The sequence below is a fragment of the Indicator indicator genome, chromosome 32 (genome assembly GCF_027791375.1).
Source record: "Indicator indicator isolate 239-I01 chromosome 32, UM_Iind_1.1, whole genome shotgun sequence".
In the NCBI taxonomy this organism is placed as follows: Eukaryota; Metazoa; Chordata; class Aves; order Piciformes; family Indicatoridae; genus Indicator; species Indicator indicator.
The window spans coordinates 6,407,964-6,424,992 of NC_072041.1; the positions used below are offsets into that span (position 1 = coordinate 6,407,964).

General features: G+C 48.2%; 1 protein-coding gene across 2 annotated transcripts in view; it reads left to right on the forward strand.

Annotated features, from left to right (window-relative positions):
* LOC128977461 (kazrin-like) overlaps nucleotides 1-17,029 on the forward strand; it is a 115,145-nt gene that overhangs the window by 90,970 nt on the left and 7,146 nt on the right. The window contains exon 8 of one of the 2 annotated variants that reach the window (XM_054395000.1): nucleotides 6,980-7,171. In XM_054395000.1, coding sequence (XP_054250975.1) covers nucleotides 6,980-7,171 — 192 coding nt within the window. The remainder of the gene's footprint in view (nucleotides 1-6,979; nucleotides 7,172-17,029) is intronic. The other variant, XM_054395001.1, reaches the window with a different exon arrangement.

Consider the following 17,029-nt stretch of genomic DNA (forward strand, 5'->3'; position numbering starts at 1 on the left):
AAGTTTAATGCTATCAAGTGAAATATAATTAACAGCCAATTATTTTCGGTGTGAATGGTTGTTTTCAGCAATTAGCCCTGGAAATGTTTAAATTGTATTCATTTCATCACTGCTCACAGGTTTGGAAGGGGCTGGAATGAGCTGGTGTGGTGGGGGGTGCTCAGCCATGCAAGCTGATGCCTCCTTCCTCTCGAGGGATCAGGAATTACAGTGTGCAGGCAGAGCCTCTCAGAAAAAGAAGGGAAAAAAATTAAAAGGGTTAAAAAGAGGAGGAAAAAATAGAAAGGGTCTAAAAAGCTGGGAAAAATGTGGTGAGGAGGCTCTTTATGTTGGGGTCATTGCATTTCCTTGCAGCAGATTTAATTTAATAGCATTCAAGAATGGTTTGGGTTGGAAGGGATCTTAAAGATGATCCAGTTCCAAGCCCCCTGCCATGGGCAGGGACACCTCCCACCAGCCCAGCTTGCTCAAGGTCTCATCCAACCTGGCCTTGAACACCTCCAGGCAGGGGACATCCACAGCCTCCCTGGGCAACCTGTTCCAGTGTCTCCCCAGCCTCACTCTAAAGAATTTCTTCCTAATCTCCAGTCTCAATCTGCCCTCTTCCAGCTTTAAAGCCATTCCCCACAGTGCAGCAATGCTCAAAAGGTTGAACTGCCAAAACAACAACAAAAAAGTGTTTCACAATTATTCTGCTCCCTGGGTTGTATTCTTGCATTGTGGTGTGTGTGTGAGGTGCTGAGCTCCAGTCCCCACTGAATCCCCCATCTCTGGAACCAGAGACTGCTTCCTCTTGTCCTGTTACTCATTCCTTGGGAGACAAGGCTGACCACCAGCTGGCTCCAACCTCCTTGGTGGTCTCCCCTCAGCCTCCTTTTCTCCAGGCTGATCAACCCCAGTTCCCTCAGCTGCTCCTCCTCAGCCCTGTTCTCCAGACCCTTCCCCAGCTTCCTTGCCCTTCCTTGCTCCAGTCTCTCAATGTCCTTCTTGGAGTGAGGAGCCCAAAACTGAACCCAGTGCTCAAGGTGTGGCCTCCCCAGTGCCCAGTACAGGGGACAATCACTTCCCTGCTCCTGGCCACACCACTTCTGGTCCAGACCAGGCTGCTGGTGGCCTTCTTTGCCACCTGGGCACACACTGGCTCATCTTCAGCTGGCTGTTAACCAGCACCCCAAGGTCCTTTCCTGCCAGGCCACTTGCCAGCCGCTCTGCCCCAAGAGAGTGATGCCAAGGAGATGCTCAGTGCTGGGGTGTGGGATGCAGCTCTGGGCTTGGAGTGATAGGAGGGAAGGGAATGGATTTGAAGCCTGAGGAGGGGAGATTGAGACTGGAGAGGAGGAAGATATTCTTGACAGTGAGGCTGGGGAGGCACTGGAACAGGTTGCCCAGGGAGGCTGTGGATGTCCCATCCCTGGAGGTGTTCAAGGCCAGGTTGGATGAGACCTTGAGCAAGCTGGGCTGGTGGGAGGTGTCCCTGCCCATGGCAGGGGGCTTGGAACTGGATCATCTTTAAGATCCCTTCTAACCCAGACCATTCTAGGATTCTATGAATCTATAGCAAAAAGAAATTCATAGATTCATAGAATGGCTTGGGTTGGAAGGGTCCTTCAAGATCTTCTAGTATATATGTATAGAATGAATTCAAATATATATATATGTATATATAAAAGAAAGATATATAGTAAACTCAAATATATAAATAGCCAACTCAAATATAGCTACACCAAACTCAAACATACAGAGACCAAACTCAAAGATATATAGCAAAAGATATATAGCGAAATGAAATCTATCCAACGAATTAAAATGTATGTGGGGCCAAAAGAAATGTGTAAAGCAAACTCAGATTTCTTTATAGCTTAAAGAAATATATACAAGGGATTCAAATAGATATATATAGCAAAAAGAAATGTGTATGGCAAACTGAAAGTTCTTTATGGCATAAAGAAATGTACATAAGAAATTCAAATATATATATATATAGCCCAAAGAAATGTATATAAGGAATTCAAATAGAGAGAGCAAGAAGGAATGTGTATAATAAATGCAAACATAGAGAGCAAAAAGGAATGTGTATAATAAATTCAAATTTAGAGAGCAAAAAGAGATGTGTATAATAAATGCAAATAAAGCAAAAAAGGGAATGTGTATGGAAAGTCAAGTTATAGCATAAAGAAATGTATATAAGGAATTAAAATGTATAGGGAGCAAACAGGAATTTATATTATAAATTCCAATCTAGGGAGACCATGAAGAAATGTATATAAGAAATTAAAATACATAGAGAGCGGAGAGAAATGGATGTAAGAAATGAAAATGCAGAGAGAGCAGAAAGAAATGGATGTAAGAAATTAATATATAGATAGCAAAAAGAAATGGATGTAAGAAATGAAAATACAGAGAGAGCAGAAAGAAATATATGTAAGAAATTAATATAGAGAGCAAAAAGAAATGTATATAGCAAACTCAAATATATTTATAGCAAAATGTATATAGCCAAAAGAAATGCATGTAAGAAATTAATCTATAGAGAGCAAAAAGAAATGTATATAGCAAACTCAAATATATTTATAGCAAAATGTATATAGCCAAAAGGAATGTATATAAGAAATTAAATAGAGAGAGAGAGAGCAAAAAGAAGGGTGTATAGCAAACCCAATTACAGAGATAGCAAAAAGAAATGCAGATAGCCAAAAGAAATGTGTGTGTATATAAATATAAATACTTCTATTTTATATATATGTTAAAAAGATATAAAATATATAAAATAAGCGTATATTAAATGTATATATATTTTTTATATATAAATAAATATATTAAATGTATATATAAACATATTAAATATATATTAAAATATAAAATGTGTATATATTAAATGTATATATTTAGATATATGAATAAATGTATTAAATGTATATATATATATTAAATGAATATATATGTTAAATAAATATTACAGAACTATATACAGCCAAAAGAAATGTATATAGGAAACTTGAATATATATAGCAACCCCAAATATATATAGCAAAAAGAAAGGCAGATAGCAAAAAGCAATAAATACAGCAAACTCACATATATATATATAAGTAGATATAAAAAATAGATAGATAGAAAATATATGTATCAATAGACGTAAAAATATATATCAATAGATATAAAATATATCAATAGATAAAAAAAAATAGATATAAAAATATATCAATGAATGTAAAATATATCAATAGATATAAAAATAGATTAAAAATATATCAATAGATATAAAATATATCAATAGATAAAAAAATAAATAGATATAAAAATATATCAATAGATATAAAATATATCAATAGATAAAAAAATAAACAGATATAAAAATATAGCAATGAATGTAAAATATATCAATAGATAAAAAATAGATATAAAAGTATATCAATGAATTATATCAATATATATTAAAATAGATATAAAAATATATCAATAGATATAAAATATATCAATAGATAAAAAATAAATAGATATAAAAATATATCAATGAATGTAAAATATATCAATAGATATAAAAATAGATATAAAAATATATCAATAGATATAAAATACATCAATAGATAAAAAATAAATAGATATAGAAATATATCAATGAATGTAAAATGTATCAATAGATATAAAAATATATCAATAGATATAAAATGTATCAATAAATAAAAAATAAATAGATATAGAAATATATCAATGAATGTAAAATATATCAATAGATATAAAAATAGATATAAAAATATATCAATAGATAAAAAATAAATAGATATAAAAATATATCAATGAGTGTAAAATATATAAATAGATATAAAAATAGATATAAAAATATATCAATAGATATAAAATATATCCACAGATATAAAAATAGTTATAAAAAAATAGATATAAAAATAAATAGATATAAAAATATATCAATAGATATAAAATATATCAACAGATATAAAAATAAATAGATATAAAACTATATCAATAGATACAAAAATCTATCAATAAATATAAAATATATGAATAGGTATAAAAATATACCTGGCAGGGGGATTGGCACTGGATGGTCTTTAAGGTCCCTTCCAACCCCAGCCAGTCTCTAATTCCATGCCCATGGAGCCCTGTTGCCAGCCCAACACCAGCATGGCCCCTTGAGCCCTGTCCCCACAGTGCCATGGCCCCAGGGGTTGTGAACACCTCCAGGGATGAGGACTCCCCAAGTGCTGCACTTTGCAGCGTTCCCTGGGGACCTCTCGCCCTTGCACAGACTTGCCCTGGCTGGATCCTCATCCACAGGTTAATCATTCCCCTGGGAACTGTACACTGTTACCTCCCGGGGAGGGGGAAGCAGCTTGCAAGGAGAGGTGAGAATGAACTATCAGGAGGGGGGTGAGGGGAGGGGGGGGGGAAAGAAGATAAAAAGAGCAACTAGCAGCAGCCACTGGTGGGGTGGTGTGGGGCTTTCTGTGGGCAGGGAAGGGGCTGGGGTGGGTTTTGCATGGTAAATATCACACTGTGGGTAAGTCTCTTGCCTCTCACCCAGAGCAAGTTCTGTCTAAACGTGAGAAGGAACTTCTTGACTCGGAGGAATTCAGAGCCCTGGAGCAGGCTGCCCAGAGAGGTGGTGGTGTCTCTATCTCTGGACATCTTCCTCTGGGATATGCTTTAGGTGATCCTGCTCTGGCATGGGGGTTGGACTCCATGAACATCAGAGGTCCCCTCCAACCCCCAGCATTCTGTGATTCTGTGATTCCCAGAGGCTGGAAGGGGTTAATGGTGCAATTCTGCAGCACACACACACACACACACACACACCCCCAGGGAAGGTGCTTTTGGCCTTGGCCAACTTTCATCTCTTGCTGCCTTTTTTTTTTTTTTTCTTTTTGCCTGGATTTTTTAGCAAGCCCTTTGGACTGCCCCAAAATCTCCAGCCTGGAGCTCGACTGTTCCTTGTTAGTGACTTTATTGCTGAATAATTTCCAGGATGGGACCTTGCCAGTTTTCAGATGGGAAGCATTTCAAGTATGCAAACCAGATTTGATGCTTTCCTGGCGCAGCTGCTGGCTGAGCTGGGGGGGAGGGGGGAGGCTGAGTCGCCTCTCCCTGTTCCACAAACCCTCCAGAAAGGAGACACATTGAGGGGGGACACACACCTTGGCCAAAATAAAGGGGAACCCCCCCCCCATATTTCATTCCCAGGCTGGTTGATACATGAGGACTAACGGGGAAAAGACCCAACTGGGGTGGTTTGGAGTGGGAGTATTCATCTTTTATCTCTCATTTTATTCTTGTGGTATCTAAGGTGCATGTAGAGGGATTTATGTTCTTCTTCCCATAGCCAGGGGCATGGTGCAAACCCAAGAAGCCCCTTCAGGTGAGCTGAGTTGGTTTTCTCCACGTGTTCTCCCTCCTAGGGGAGGGAAAAGCAAACTCAAACTGTTCACACGGTCGTGTGAGTCATTTTGGATCATGATGTCTGGGTAAGAGAGAGGGAACTGGGGGTGTTCAGCCTGGAGAAAAGGAGGCTCAGGGGAGAGCTTTTGGCTCTCTACGGCTCCTTGAAAGGAGGTTGGAGCCAGGTGGGGGTTGGTCTCTTCTCCCAAGGAACAAGGGGTAGCATTTTGCTTGTTGATAAGGAAGGACTTGTGGGGGATGTAACGGTTGGAGGATGTGGAAGAGTGGTCAGGGATTGGAACAGGCTGCCCAGGGAGGTGGTGGAGTCACCATGCCTGGAGGTGTTCAAGAAATGTGTGGCCATGGCACTTCAGAACCTGGCTTAATTAATGGCCATGATGGCTATAGCTTGATGATCTTAAAGGTCTTTTCCAACCAAAACAATTCTATGACAAGAGGAATTGGCCTCAACTTGTGCCAAGGGAGGTTTAGGTTGGACACGAGGAACAATTTCTTCCCCAAAAGGCTTGTCAAGGTCTGGAACAGGCTGCTGAGGGCAGTGGTGGACTCCTCATCCTTGGAGGGGTTTCAAAGCTGTGGTGATGTGGTGCTGAGGGACATGGTTTAGTGGTGACCTGGCAGTGCTTGATGATCTTAAAGCCCTCTTCCAACTAAAACAATTCTGTGCAGAACACTTTCTGGACATGCACGTGGTGGTGATGCACATCCAGAAAGTATTTTGCAGGAAGAGGACAGTGGGATTACCATGGGTGCAATGTGGAAGTAGCAGCAAAGCACTTGGTTCCACCAAGCAGGACGTGCAGCCATAGGAAACCAGGTCCTTGGAGCTTCTCCTGGTGCCTGCTGCAGAGGGCAGCTGGCTGGCATGTGCCAGGATGCCCTTTAAGGGGCATCTGTAAAAGTCCTGATGTGGGTCTGCAAGGTGTGAGCATCATCCTCCCCTTGGCAGTCTCACTTGGGGGCTGCTGAATGTACATCCTGAAGATGTGGATGGGAGGAGGCAGAGCTGGAGCCTATCTCTGGGGCATAGTGGAGCTTGGTCGCTTCTGATGGACACTGCCCATAGGAGCGAAGGCTCCGGATGGAGAGGTGCTCCTTGGCTTCTTCTCACCATTAGCTGTTAGGAGTTCTTTGTAACTTTTGGATGCAAAAACTAGAAACTTAAGACCCAGTGGAGAGCCCACTGGGGAGGTGCTCTTTGGCTTCTTATCACCAGTAGCTGTTATGATTTCTTTCTAACTTTTTGATGCAAAACCTAGAAACTTAAGACCCAGTGGAGAGCCCTCCCCATCATGACCCTTCCTCTTCCTCCTCCTCCTGCTTTAACAGGAGGTCAATGGGTTGGATTTGATGATCATAGAGGTCTTTTCCCACCAAACCAGTTCTGTGTTCTCTCTTCCTCCTCCTCCTCCTGCCTCCCCTGCAGAGCTGGGGCTGTGCACAGCAGTTTTGCATGCTGGGGGTGGGGGGAGGGGGTCATGCTGGCAGCGTTTTCCCCTGGGCTCTGAGTTTGCTGCCGGGAGCTGTCGGTCACTTCCTGACATTGTGTCTCCTCTTCCTCCAGCACTGCTGCGGGAGGAGGTGGCCCAGCTGCAGGAGGAGGTTCACCTGCTCCGGCAAATGAAGGAAATGCTGACGAAGGACCTGGAGGAGACCCACGGCAGCAAGTCCCCAGAGGTCCTCTCGGCCACCGAGCTGAAGGTGCAGCTGGCGCAGAAGGAGCAGGAGCTGGCACGTGCCAAGGAGGCTCTGCAGGGTAAGGGCTGAGGGTCACAGGATGTTAGGGGTTGGAAGGGACCTCTGGAGATCTTCCAGTCCAACCCCACTGCCGGAGCAGGACCATAGAATCCAGCACAGGTCACACAGGAACACATCCAGATGGGGCTGGAAAGTCTCCAGACAAGGAGACTCCACAACCTCTCTGGGCAGCCTGTTCCAGTGCTCTGTGAGCCTCCCAGTGAAGAAGTTCCTCCTCATGTTGAGGTGGAACCTCCTGTACTGGAGTTTCTATCCATTGCCCCTTGTCCTATCCCAGGATGCAACTGAGCCTGTCCCTGTCCCCTCCCTCTTGACCCCCAGCCCTCAGATATTGACAAACATTTATTAACTTCCCTCTCAGCCTTCTCCTCTCCAGACTTAGCAGCCCCTGGGCTCTCAGCCTCTCCCCACAGGGCAGTGCTCCAGTCCCTTCAGCATCTTGGTAGCTCTCTGTTGGACTCTCTCAAGTAGATCCCTGTCCCTCTTGATCTGGGGAGCCCAGAACTGTCCCTCCTCTTGTGGTTTAAGCCAAAACCAGGAGCACCTCTCCCCAAGACCCTAAAGTTTCCAGAAGTTAATTAAAAGGCAAAGCCAAACTCCCTCCTTTTATCTCTCAGACCACAGAGTCACAGAATCTTAGAGGGCTTGGAAGGGACCTCCAGAGATCATTGAGTCCAGCCCCACTGCCAAAGCAGCATCACCTAGGGCAGGCCACACAGGAACACATCCAGGTTGGCTTTGAAAGTCTTCAGAGAAGACTTTCTCTGTTGGACTAGGGGGGTTGGACTAGATGAGCTCCAGAGGTCCCTTCCAACCCCCACCTGTTTGGTTGGGGGTTTGATAACAGGGCTCCCCAGGACAACCTCTCCCAGCTCTCCCTGCCCAGGAAGGACCAGGGTGGGAGAAGGGAGGCAGAGGGTTGGCAGCATTGCAAAGTAATTCTTCCATGGCTAGTTACAGAGCAGAGCCAGGAGAGCAGCTGAAGTGCAGCTGGAGATGTTTGTGAGGTGGGGTTGGGGTTGGATTTGAGCCCCTCGGAGGTTCCTGGTGAATTTTCCTTATCCTGTGTGGAATTAGCAGGAATGCTGCAGAAAGCAGAGGCTGAGGGAATGGCTGAGGGAACTGGGGGGGATGTTCAGTGTTCAGAAGAGGAAGCTGAGGGGGAGACCTCATCCCCCTCTGCAACTCCCTGAAAGGAGGTTGGAGGCAGGTGGGGGTTGGTCTCTCCTCACATGCAGCAAGTGACAGGACGAGAAGAAACAGCCCCAAGTTGTGCCAAGGGAGGTTTAGGTTGGGCATTGGGGAAAATTTCTTCACAGAAAGAGTTGTCAAGCCCTGGAACAGGCTGCCCAGGGAGGTGGTGGAGTCACCATCCCTGGAGGGACTTAAAAGCTGTGTGGATATGGTGCTGAGGCACATGGGTTAGTGGCAGTGGCTTGGCAGCAGTGATGGGATTGTGAGCTCTGGGTGAGTGGCTGGACTTGATCTCAAAGGTCTCTATGGTCTCCTCCTTTCTTCTGACAGTGATTTGGGTGTTTTCAGGGCTGTGCTCTCCCTCCTTTGCCAGCAGTGAGCTCGCTGCAAGCCCCAGGACCAGGCTGTGCAGAGTAAATCACCAACGCTGCAGCTTTCCCTCCCCCAAAAACCAGCTGCCAAGAAGTCCAAGGAGGACAGTTTGTGAGCAGGAGCTGGGGGGGATGATCCTGAGCAGGGCAAAGCTCTGTTGTGTCAACCCCTGGCAGCACCACAGCTCTAAATATCATCTCCAATCCCTGGCATGCTGAGTGGAACTTGCACTTGTCAGCTCCTGTTCGCAGATTACCGAGAGAGGCTGTCAAAAGTTTTCAGCCTCAGAGCCTGAGCAGCACGGGATGGGAAAGCCCCAGCCCACTGCATCTCATTTCAGGCTTGCTGGGGCTCTGAGCAACCTGATCTAGTTGGGGATGTCTCTGCTGGGTTGGCCTGGCTGAGGTCCCTTCCAACTCAGTGCATTCGATGATCTCCTTCAGGGCTGGGGTGCTGAGATGTATGGGATGAGGGCAGGGGATTGAGCTGAGTCTGTATTTGGGGGGAGAGGGGGACCAGAAAAATCATAGAATTATAGAATGGTAGTGGTTGGAAGGGACCTCTGGAGATTATTGAGTCCAACCCCCCTGCTAGAGCACAGCCACCTAGGGCAGAACACACAGATGGGGCTTGAAAGACTCTAGAGAAGGAGACTCCACAACCTCTCTGGGCAGCCTGCTCCAGGGCTCCAGCATCTTCACAGTGCTAGAACCTCCTGGGTTCCAGTTGTCCATTGCCCCTTAGCCTATCACAGGCCACCTTCTTCTTGACACCCACCCTTCAGATAGTTGTAAACAGTAAGATCTCCTTTGGGGCTGCTCTTCTCCAGGCTCTCAGCCCCAGGGCTCTCAGCCTTTGCTCCTCACAGAGCTGCTCCAGGCCCCTCAGCAGCTTTGGAGCCTCCACTGGACTCTCTCCAGCAGTTCCCTGTCCCCCTCGAGCTGAAGAGCCCAGAACTGGACACAATACTTATACCAGGGCAGAGTAGGAGAACCTCACTTGACCTTCTGGCCACACATAATTGATTTTATCACTCTGCTGTACAAAAGGATCCCTAGAAATTAATAACAGCCAAAAGAGAGCCAAAATTTCTCCTTCCTCATGCCATCAGCACAACCTCCAGCAGCAGGAAATGCTCTGGGTTTATAAAGCTGTAATTAGAGAGGAAAAAAAGAGAAAAAACCCTGGAGTGGAGGATATTTGTTCCATGTGGACAAGGAGGGGGAAGTGCTGATGAATGCAAAATGCAGAAGAGCAAGAATGGTTTTAAGACTTTTTTCTTTTTTTTTTTTGGAAAAAGATGATTAAAGGAGCACCAGACTTGGTTGAGTTAGAGGATGTTACTGGTTGCCCAGGGAGGTGGTGACAAAGTCCTCATCCCTGAAGCTGTTCAAGCAGTGTGTGGCCATGGCACTTTGGGACATAGTTTAGTGGCCCTGGTGGTGGTGGGTTCACAGCTGGACTTGATGATCTTGGAGGTCTTTTCCAACCCAACCAAGTTCCATGATCTTTAAAAGGTCTTTTTCCAACCACACAATGATGGTTCTGTCATTCTGAGTGGTCTGAGAAGCTGCAGTGAGTTCCTGTGTGCTTCTGTGGAGGATAGTGGAGAGAAGAAGTGAGTTAGGCTTGAGAATTGTGAGTACTTCAGGAGCATAATGTTGAGGTTTTTTGAGCTGCAAGGATTTGGTTTCCCAGGGCTTGTCTTGCAGGTGTGATGGCTGGGAAGAGGAAAGCTCAGCATGCACTTGGAAAAGCACATAGCAAGGAGCCTGGTGAAGCTGAGGTTCCCTCCCCTGCAATACTGGAAAGCTTCAGAATGATTTGGAAAAGCTGCTGGATCCAACCAGCCCCATTGGGCTGGGCTGGAGGAGCTGGGCAGCAGCAGAGGTTTGGTAAAGAGACAGGGAATGTGGAAACAGGATCAGCAGCTGGAGAGGGGAGGAAAAATAATAAATCCTTTTTTTCTTCCTGTGAGAAATTGTCTGGAGAGAAACAGAGCCAAAAGGGGAGGGAAAGCAGCAGTAACTGTGCCTGGTGAGTGGTTCTGCCAGGAGCAAAGCCTGTGGAGAGAGGTGTTTGGAGAAGGAATGGCTCTGTGCTAAGGAGCTGCAGCATGAGGCAGTACAGGGAACTTGGGAAGACTTGGCCATGCTCTCCTGCAGCTCTGGGGTTTGTGTCAGGCATCTCCAGAGAGCAGCTCCCTCCTCAGAGCATCATCCATCTCTGCAAACCCCATGGTCCTCCATGGGGGATGGTCTGTGCCCAGCAGCACTGCCTGCTGCATCCCTGTGCCCTGCAGCGCTGCCTGCTGCATGCCTGTGCCCAGCAGTGCTGCCTGCTGCATGCCTGTGCCCAGCAGCGCTGCCTGCTGCATGCCTGTGCCCAGCAGTGCTGCCTGCTGCATGCCTGTGCCCAGCAGCGCTGCCTGCTGCGTGCCTGTGCCCAGCAGCTCTGCCTGCTGCATGCCTGTGCCCAGCAGTGCTGCCTGCTGCATGCCTGTGCCCAGCAGCGCTGCCTGCTGCATGCCTGTGCCCAGCAGTGCTGCCTGCTGCATGCCTGTGCCCAGCAGTGCTGCCTGCTGCATGCCTGTGCCCAGCAGCGCTGCCTGCTGCGTGCCTGTGCCCAGCAGCTCTGCCTGCTGCATGCCTGTGCCCAGCAGCACTGCCTGCTGCATGCCTGTGCCCAGCAGCACTGCCTGCTGCATCCCTGTGCCCTGCAGCGCTGCCTGCTGCATGCCTGTGCCCAGCAGCTCTGCCTGCTGCATGCCTGTGCCCAGCAGCGCTGCCTGCTGCATGCCTGTGCCCAGCAGCGCTGCCTGCTGCATGCCTGTGCCCAGCAGCGCTGCCTGCTGCGTGCCTGTGCCCAGCAGCGCTGCCTGCTGCATCCCTGTGCCCAGCAGCGCTGCCTGCTGCATGCCTGTGCCCTGCAGCGCTGCCTGCTGCATGCCTGTGCCCAGCAGCACTGCCTGCTGCACCTCTGTGCCCAGCAGCGCTGCCTGCTGCATGCCTGTGCCCAGCAGCTCTGCCTGCTGCATCCCTGTGCCCAGCAGCGCTGCCTGCTACATGCCTGTGCCCAGCATGTCCCAGAAGATGCTGTCCTGGTGCATGGGTGTGCCAGTGAAGGGATGTCCCAGAAGATGGATGTCCTGATGCAAGGGTGTCCCATTGAAGGCATGTCCCAATGAAGGGCTATCCCAAAAGATGGATGTCCTAGTGAAGGGATGTCCCAGCAGATGGGTGTCCTGATGCATGGGTGTCCCATTGAAGGGATGTCCCAGAAGAGAGGTGTCCTGGTGGATGGATGTCCTGGTTCATGGATGTTCCAGTGAAGGGGTGTCCCAGAAGAGAGGTGTCCTGGTTCATGGATGTCCCATTGAAGGGATGTCCCAGTGAAGGGGTGTCCCAGAAGAGAGGTGTCCTGGTGCATGGATGTCCTGGTGCATGGATGTCCCATTGAAGGGATGTTCCAGTGAAGGGGTGTCCCAGAAGAGAGGTGTCCTGGTGCATGGATGTCCCAGCAGATGGATGTCCTGGTTCATGGATGTCCCAGTGAAGGGATGTTCCAGTGAAGGGGTGTCCCAGAAGATGGATGTCCTGATGCAAGGGTGTCCCATTGAAGGCATGTCCCAGTGAAGGGCTATCCCAAAAGATGGATGTCCTAGTGAAGGGATGTCCCAGCAGATGGGTGTCCTGATGCATGGGTGTCCCATTGAAGGGATGTCCCAGTGGTGTCCCAGAAGAGAGGTGTCCTGGTGGATGGATGTCCTGGTTCATGGATGTCCCAGTGAAGGGATGTTCCAGTGAAGGGGTGTCCCAGAAGAGAGGTGTCCTGGTGCATGGATGTCCCAGTGAAGGGGTGTCCCAGAAGAGAGGTGTCCTGGTGCATGGATGTCCTGGTGCATGGATGTCCCATTGAAGGGGTGTCCCAGAAGATCAATGTCCTGGTGCATGGCTGTCTCAGCAGATGGATGTCCCATCAGATGGATGTCCCATCAGATGGCTGTCATAGCTCCACCAAAATGTGAGGCTCTGCGCAGGAAACCTCTGAGACCCCCCTCCAACTCTCAGCAGCAGTCATTAACCACCTTGTTGACCGTCGAGGGGCTGGCTTGGGAAGCCCCTGGCCTCCTAGCAGGGTGTTCCCAGCCTAAATGCCCCCAGAGCAAATGCCTGACCTGATTTCTTCCTGAAATTCAACCTCACACTCCAAGCTCCTGCCTGTGCTGAACCTCCCCACCCCCAGCAGCAAGGGCTGGCTCTGCCCAGCTGTGTCAGTGTGAGCTGAAATTCCCCCCCACGCCGACAATGACCAGGCTAGCTCAGTCTGGAAGCAAACGAGAGCTGTGTTTACAAGCAAAATCTACAATCTGTGATGAAATGCAATGAATATGTACAAATACAGAAAATTCACAACATTTACAAATAGATACAATCAACAGAAAAAGCACAACCAAGCTCCCCCTGCTTCCCCCCAAAGGGGACCTTTCCCAAGGGGCTTCTCTCCCAGGGGCCTCCTCCTCCCAGACCCCCCTGGCAGAAAGCAGTTAGTTAGGTAGAAGCAAAGAGGATTGTTAACTTAGCTTGCCAAGGTCAGTGTGGTATCTTCAGCCAGAAGAGAAGAAGAAACAGAACCAGACAGCCCAGCAAGTTGCCCTGACTGCCACTATGAGTGGTAGTTCTTAAACATTTCTATCTATCCCGTGGAAGTGTTTAGAACAATCAGTATTTTGCTTTCTTACACCCCGTGGTGACTTCTTTACACTCTTTCACTTCCTCTGCTTGGACTTTGCAAAGAAAAATTGGAGAGATGGTTTCAAACCATCACACCAACCCCAGGTGCTCTCTGCAGGTGGTGACAGCTGCTCCCTGGGAGGGCAGGCACCAGTTGAGTTCCAAAGCAAGGAGTGGTGCTGCAATTCCTGATCAATTTCGTGGGTTAGTCGTGGTAGACAACATCAAATGCCATGGTTGGGATGGAGGAATAGGAGAAATGAGATTGTAATGGGACAGGACAGGCTTATGAGTTCCTCCTGAGCTGGGGCATCACTGAGGCTTGAGTGGTGCCCTCCAAGGGTGCCTCCTTAGGGGAGGAGATGCCTGGTAGCTAAATCCCACCCAGAAGCTGTTAGATGTTGAGGCCACACAGGGTGCTGTGGGGGTGGTGGCACCTTCAGTGGGGGTTTCATCCGTGCTGCTGGCCTGGGCAAGGCTGTTCTGCTCAGGTTGGTGTGTTAAGAGTGATTGGATTTCAGCTCATGAGATACAGCTGGAAACCAAAGGCTGGGAGGAGGAGTGGGGGGATGAGGGAAGGGTTTTTAATTGTTTTGGCTGTGAGAGGACCCCAGCACAGAGCAGGTCCTGTTACTGCTCTGTGTCCATCATCCCTCCTGAAGGAGCAGTGCTCAGGGGACAGATCATGTGGCAGGAGGTGGAAGCTCAAGTGACAGCAGCTATAGGTTGACCTGTGCAGGGTGGGGGGTGGTGAGAGCTGGGGCAGGTTGGGGGGAGTGGGGGTTCACAGCAACATTGCCAACTCATCTCTCCCTGCTGGGGCTGGTGTGCCTGAGGTGGGGGAGGGGCTGGTGGGTCACCCCTCTCCTTCTGCCACAGGCTTTGGGTGGGAGGGGAGCATCAATAATGCAAGGAAGCCAGGTGAGATCAAGACTTTTCCACTCAGGATGTGGGGTTAGGGTTTCTTGCTTCTCTTGCTGGGTTTATGGAGAGCTCAGAGGTTTTGCCAGATCCCACCACAGGGAGAGTTGATTTTTAACTGTTCCTCAGAGGTTGGGATACACAAACCTGGCCCTGGATCATGGGATTAAGGAAAACAAAGCCAACTCCACCTCCTTGGATGGTCCCTATGGGCAGTGCAAACCCCTTTCAGTCCTCCTTGGCTGCCCTTGCCAGCTTCTTCTTTTTCTCCTGCCTCCTTCCATTAATTCCCTATTAATTTGGTTTGGAATGAAGTTCTCAAATGACTGATAAGTGTTTAAGCTTAGGAGCTAAGCTGTTTTGAAAGGGAGGGAACGGAGAGGTAGGGGGAGAAAGTGCTTTAATTTTAGCAAATCTCTCAAATATGAAACAAAAGCTGAGTTGTCCTGTTGGGTTACTAGGAAAACATCTGCTCTTGCAATGCCCCAGGTCCATCATCTTCTTGGAGTCCTGGCTTGGTGTCCCTGTTGGTAAACACTCAGCCCTGGGAGATGATACCTGCTCCTCTCCTAATGTGGAGCATTTTGACTGGGTTGGGTTTTTTGCAATCCATGAAGTGTTTTCTGGGATCCAGTCTGTGATTTCCTAGGTGTTTTGTTGGTCTTCTGGGTTGTGATTGATCTCTGGTGCTTAATGGTAGAGGAGTTGCTCCAAAGAGTTTCATCTCCTGCTTTTTAACAGATAAAAATCCCCCTTTGCCCTCTTCTTCCACCCTGTGGTCTGATTTTTCCCACTACCCTGCAATGGCTCAGGTTGGAAGGGATCTCAGAGGTCATCTGCTCCAACCCCGTCTCAGCTAGACTCAGCTGCTCAAGGCCTTGTCCAGCCTGGCCTTGAGCATCTCCAGGGAGGAGGCATCCACAGCCTCTCTGGGCAGCCTGTTCCAGAGTCTCACCACCCTCACACTGAAGAACTTCTCCCTCAGCTCCACTCCAACCCTGCTCTCCCTCACCTTCAAACCATTCCCCCTTGGCCTGTCTCAGACACCCTCATGAAAAGTCCCTCTGCAGCCTTCCTGCAGGATCCCTTCAGGTTTTGGAAGGCAGCTCTGAGGTCCCCCCAGAGCCTTCTCTTCTCCAGGCTGACCACCCCCAGCTCCCTCAGCCTGTGCTCACAGCAGAGCTGCTCCAACCCTTGGATCATCTTTGTTGCCCTCCTCCAACAGTTCTGTATCCTCCTTCTGCTGGGGGCACCAGAACTGGCCACCAATTACATCAGGCTGCATTCTCTAGGGGACCTGGCATGTAATTAAATTCATTAAGAGCCTTTCATGACCTCAGGCATCAGAGAGTGCAAAAGGTGACTTAAACTTTCATAAGAGGCTCAGTCCTACCCTCCTACTCACACCTTGAGCACTGGGTTCAGTTTTGGGGTCCTCACTTCAAGAAGGACATTGAGGTGCTGGAGCAGGTCTAGAGAAAGGCAAAGAAGGTGATGAAGGGTCTGGAGAAGAGGGCTGGTGAGGAGCAGCTGAGGGACCTGGATTGCTTAGTGTGGAAAAGAAGAGGCTGAGAAGAGATCTCATTGCTCTCCCCAGCTGCCTGAAGGGAGGTTGGAGGCAGGTGGGAGTTGGTCTCTTACATGCAACAAGTGACAGGACAAAAGGAAACAGCCTCCAAATACCCCAGGGGAGGTTCAGATTAGACATCAGGGAAAATTTCTTCCCAGAAAGGGCTCTCAGGCCCTGGAAGAGGCTGCCCAGGACAGTGATGGAGTCCCCACCCCTGGAGGGATTTAAAAGCCACATGGATGTGGTGCTGAGGGACATGGGTTAGTGGCAGTGGCTTAGCAGCAGTGGTGGCATTGTGAGCTCTAGGCAAGCAGTTGGACCTGATCATCTCAAAAGTCTCTCCCAACCTTAACTGTTCCATGATTCTAAATCTATCTGTGGCATGAATTCTTTGAGGGCTTGAAAACTGAGGGTTTCTTTAGCAGGGTGTTACCCTGCAGGGATGGGGGTGAGTCTGACCCTGCCCAAGAATGTTTCCAAGGACCAAGCATTCCACCTCTAGACCCCAAATCACTTAATGTGTCCTCAAGCCATGGCCAGTGTGGTCAGCAACTTGGGGTACTCACTTCCACAGGGTCCAGATCCCAGCCCAATGTGGTTCAGTCAGCATGTTTTTTTCAGCATGTTTTTAGATCCTGGGAAATAGCTGTGCAGGGGAAAGGTTGTTGTTAAATACACCCAGGCAGCAGGAAAAGGCCTTTTCAAAAGCACTTGGATGTGGTCTGGCTGTGATTATTTTTAGAAGCTTTCTGGAGTAATTTCCCAAGCTGGGAAAAAAAAAAAAAGGATAATAATAATAATGATGATGATGATGATGATGAAAGTCCCAGCATTGGAAGGGGCTGAGCTGTCCCAGGAGGAGCCACAATTATTGAAGTGGGCAAGGGAAAATGAGAAGAACTCATCATGGAACAGTGATGTGGCTTAGGGAGGTGGTGGAGTCCCCACCTCTGGAGGTGTTCAGAGAATGAGTAGATGTGGCACCTCAGGGACATGGTGGTGGAGGTGTTGGGTAGAAGGTTGGACTTGATGATCTTAGAGTTCTTTTCCAGTCTGTGATTTCCTA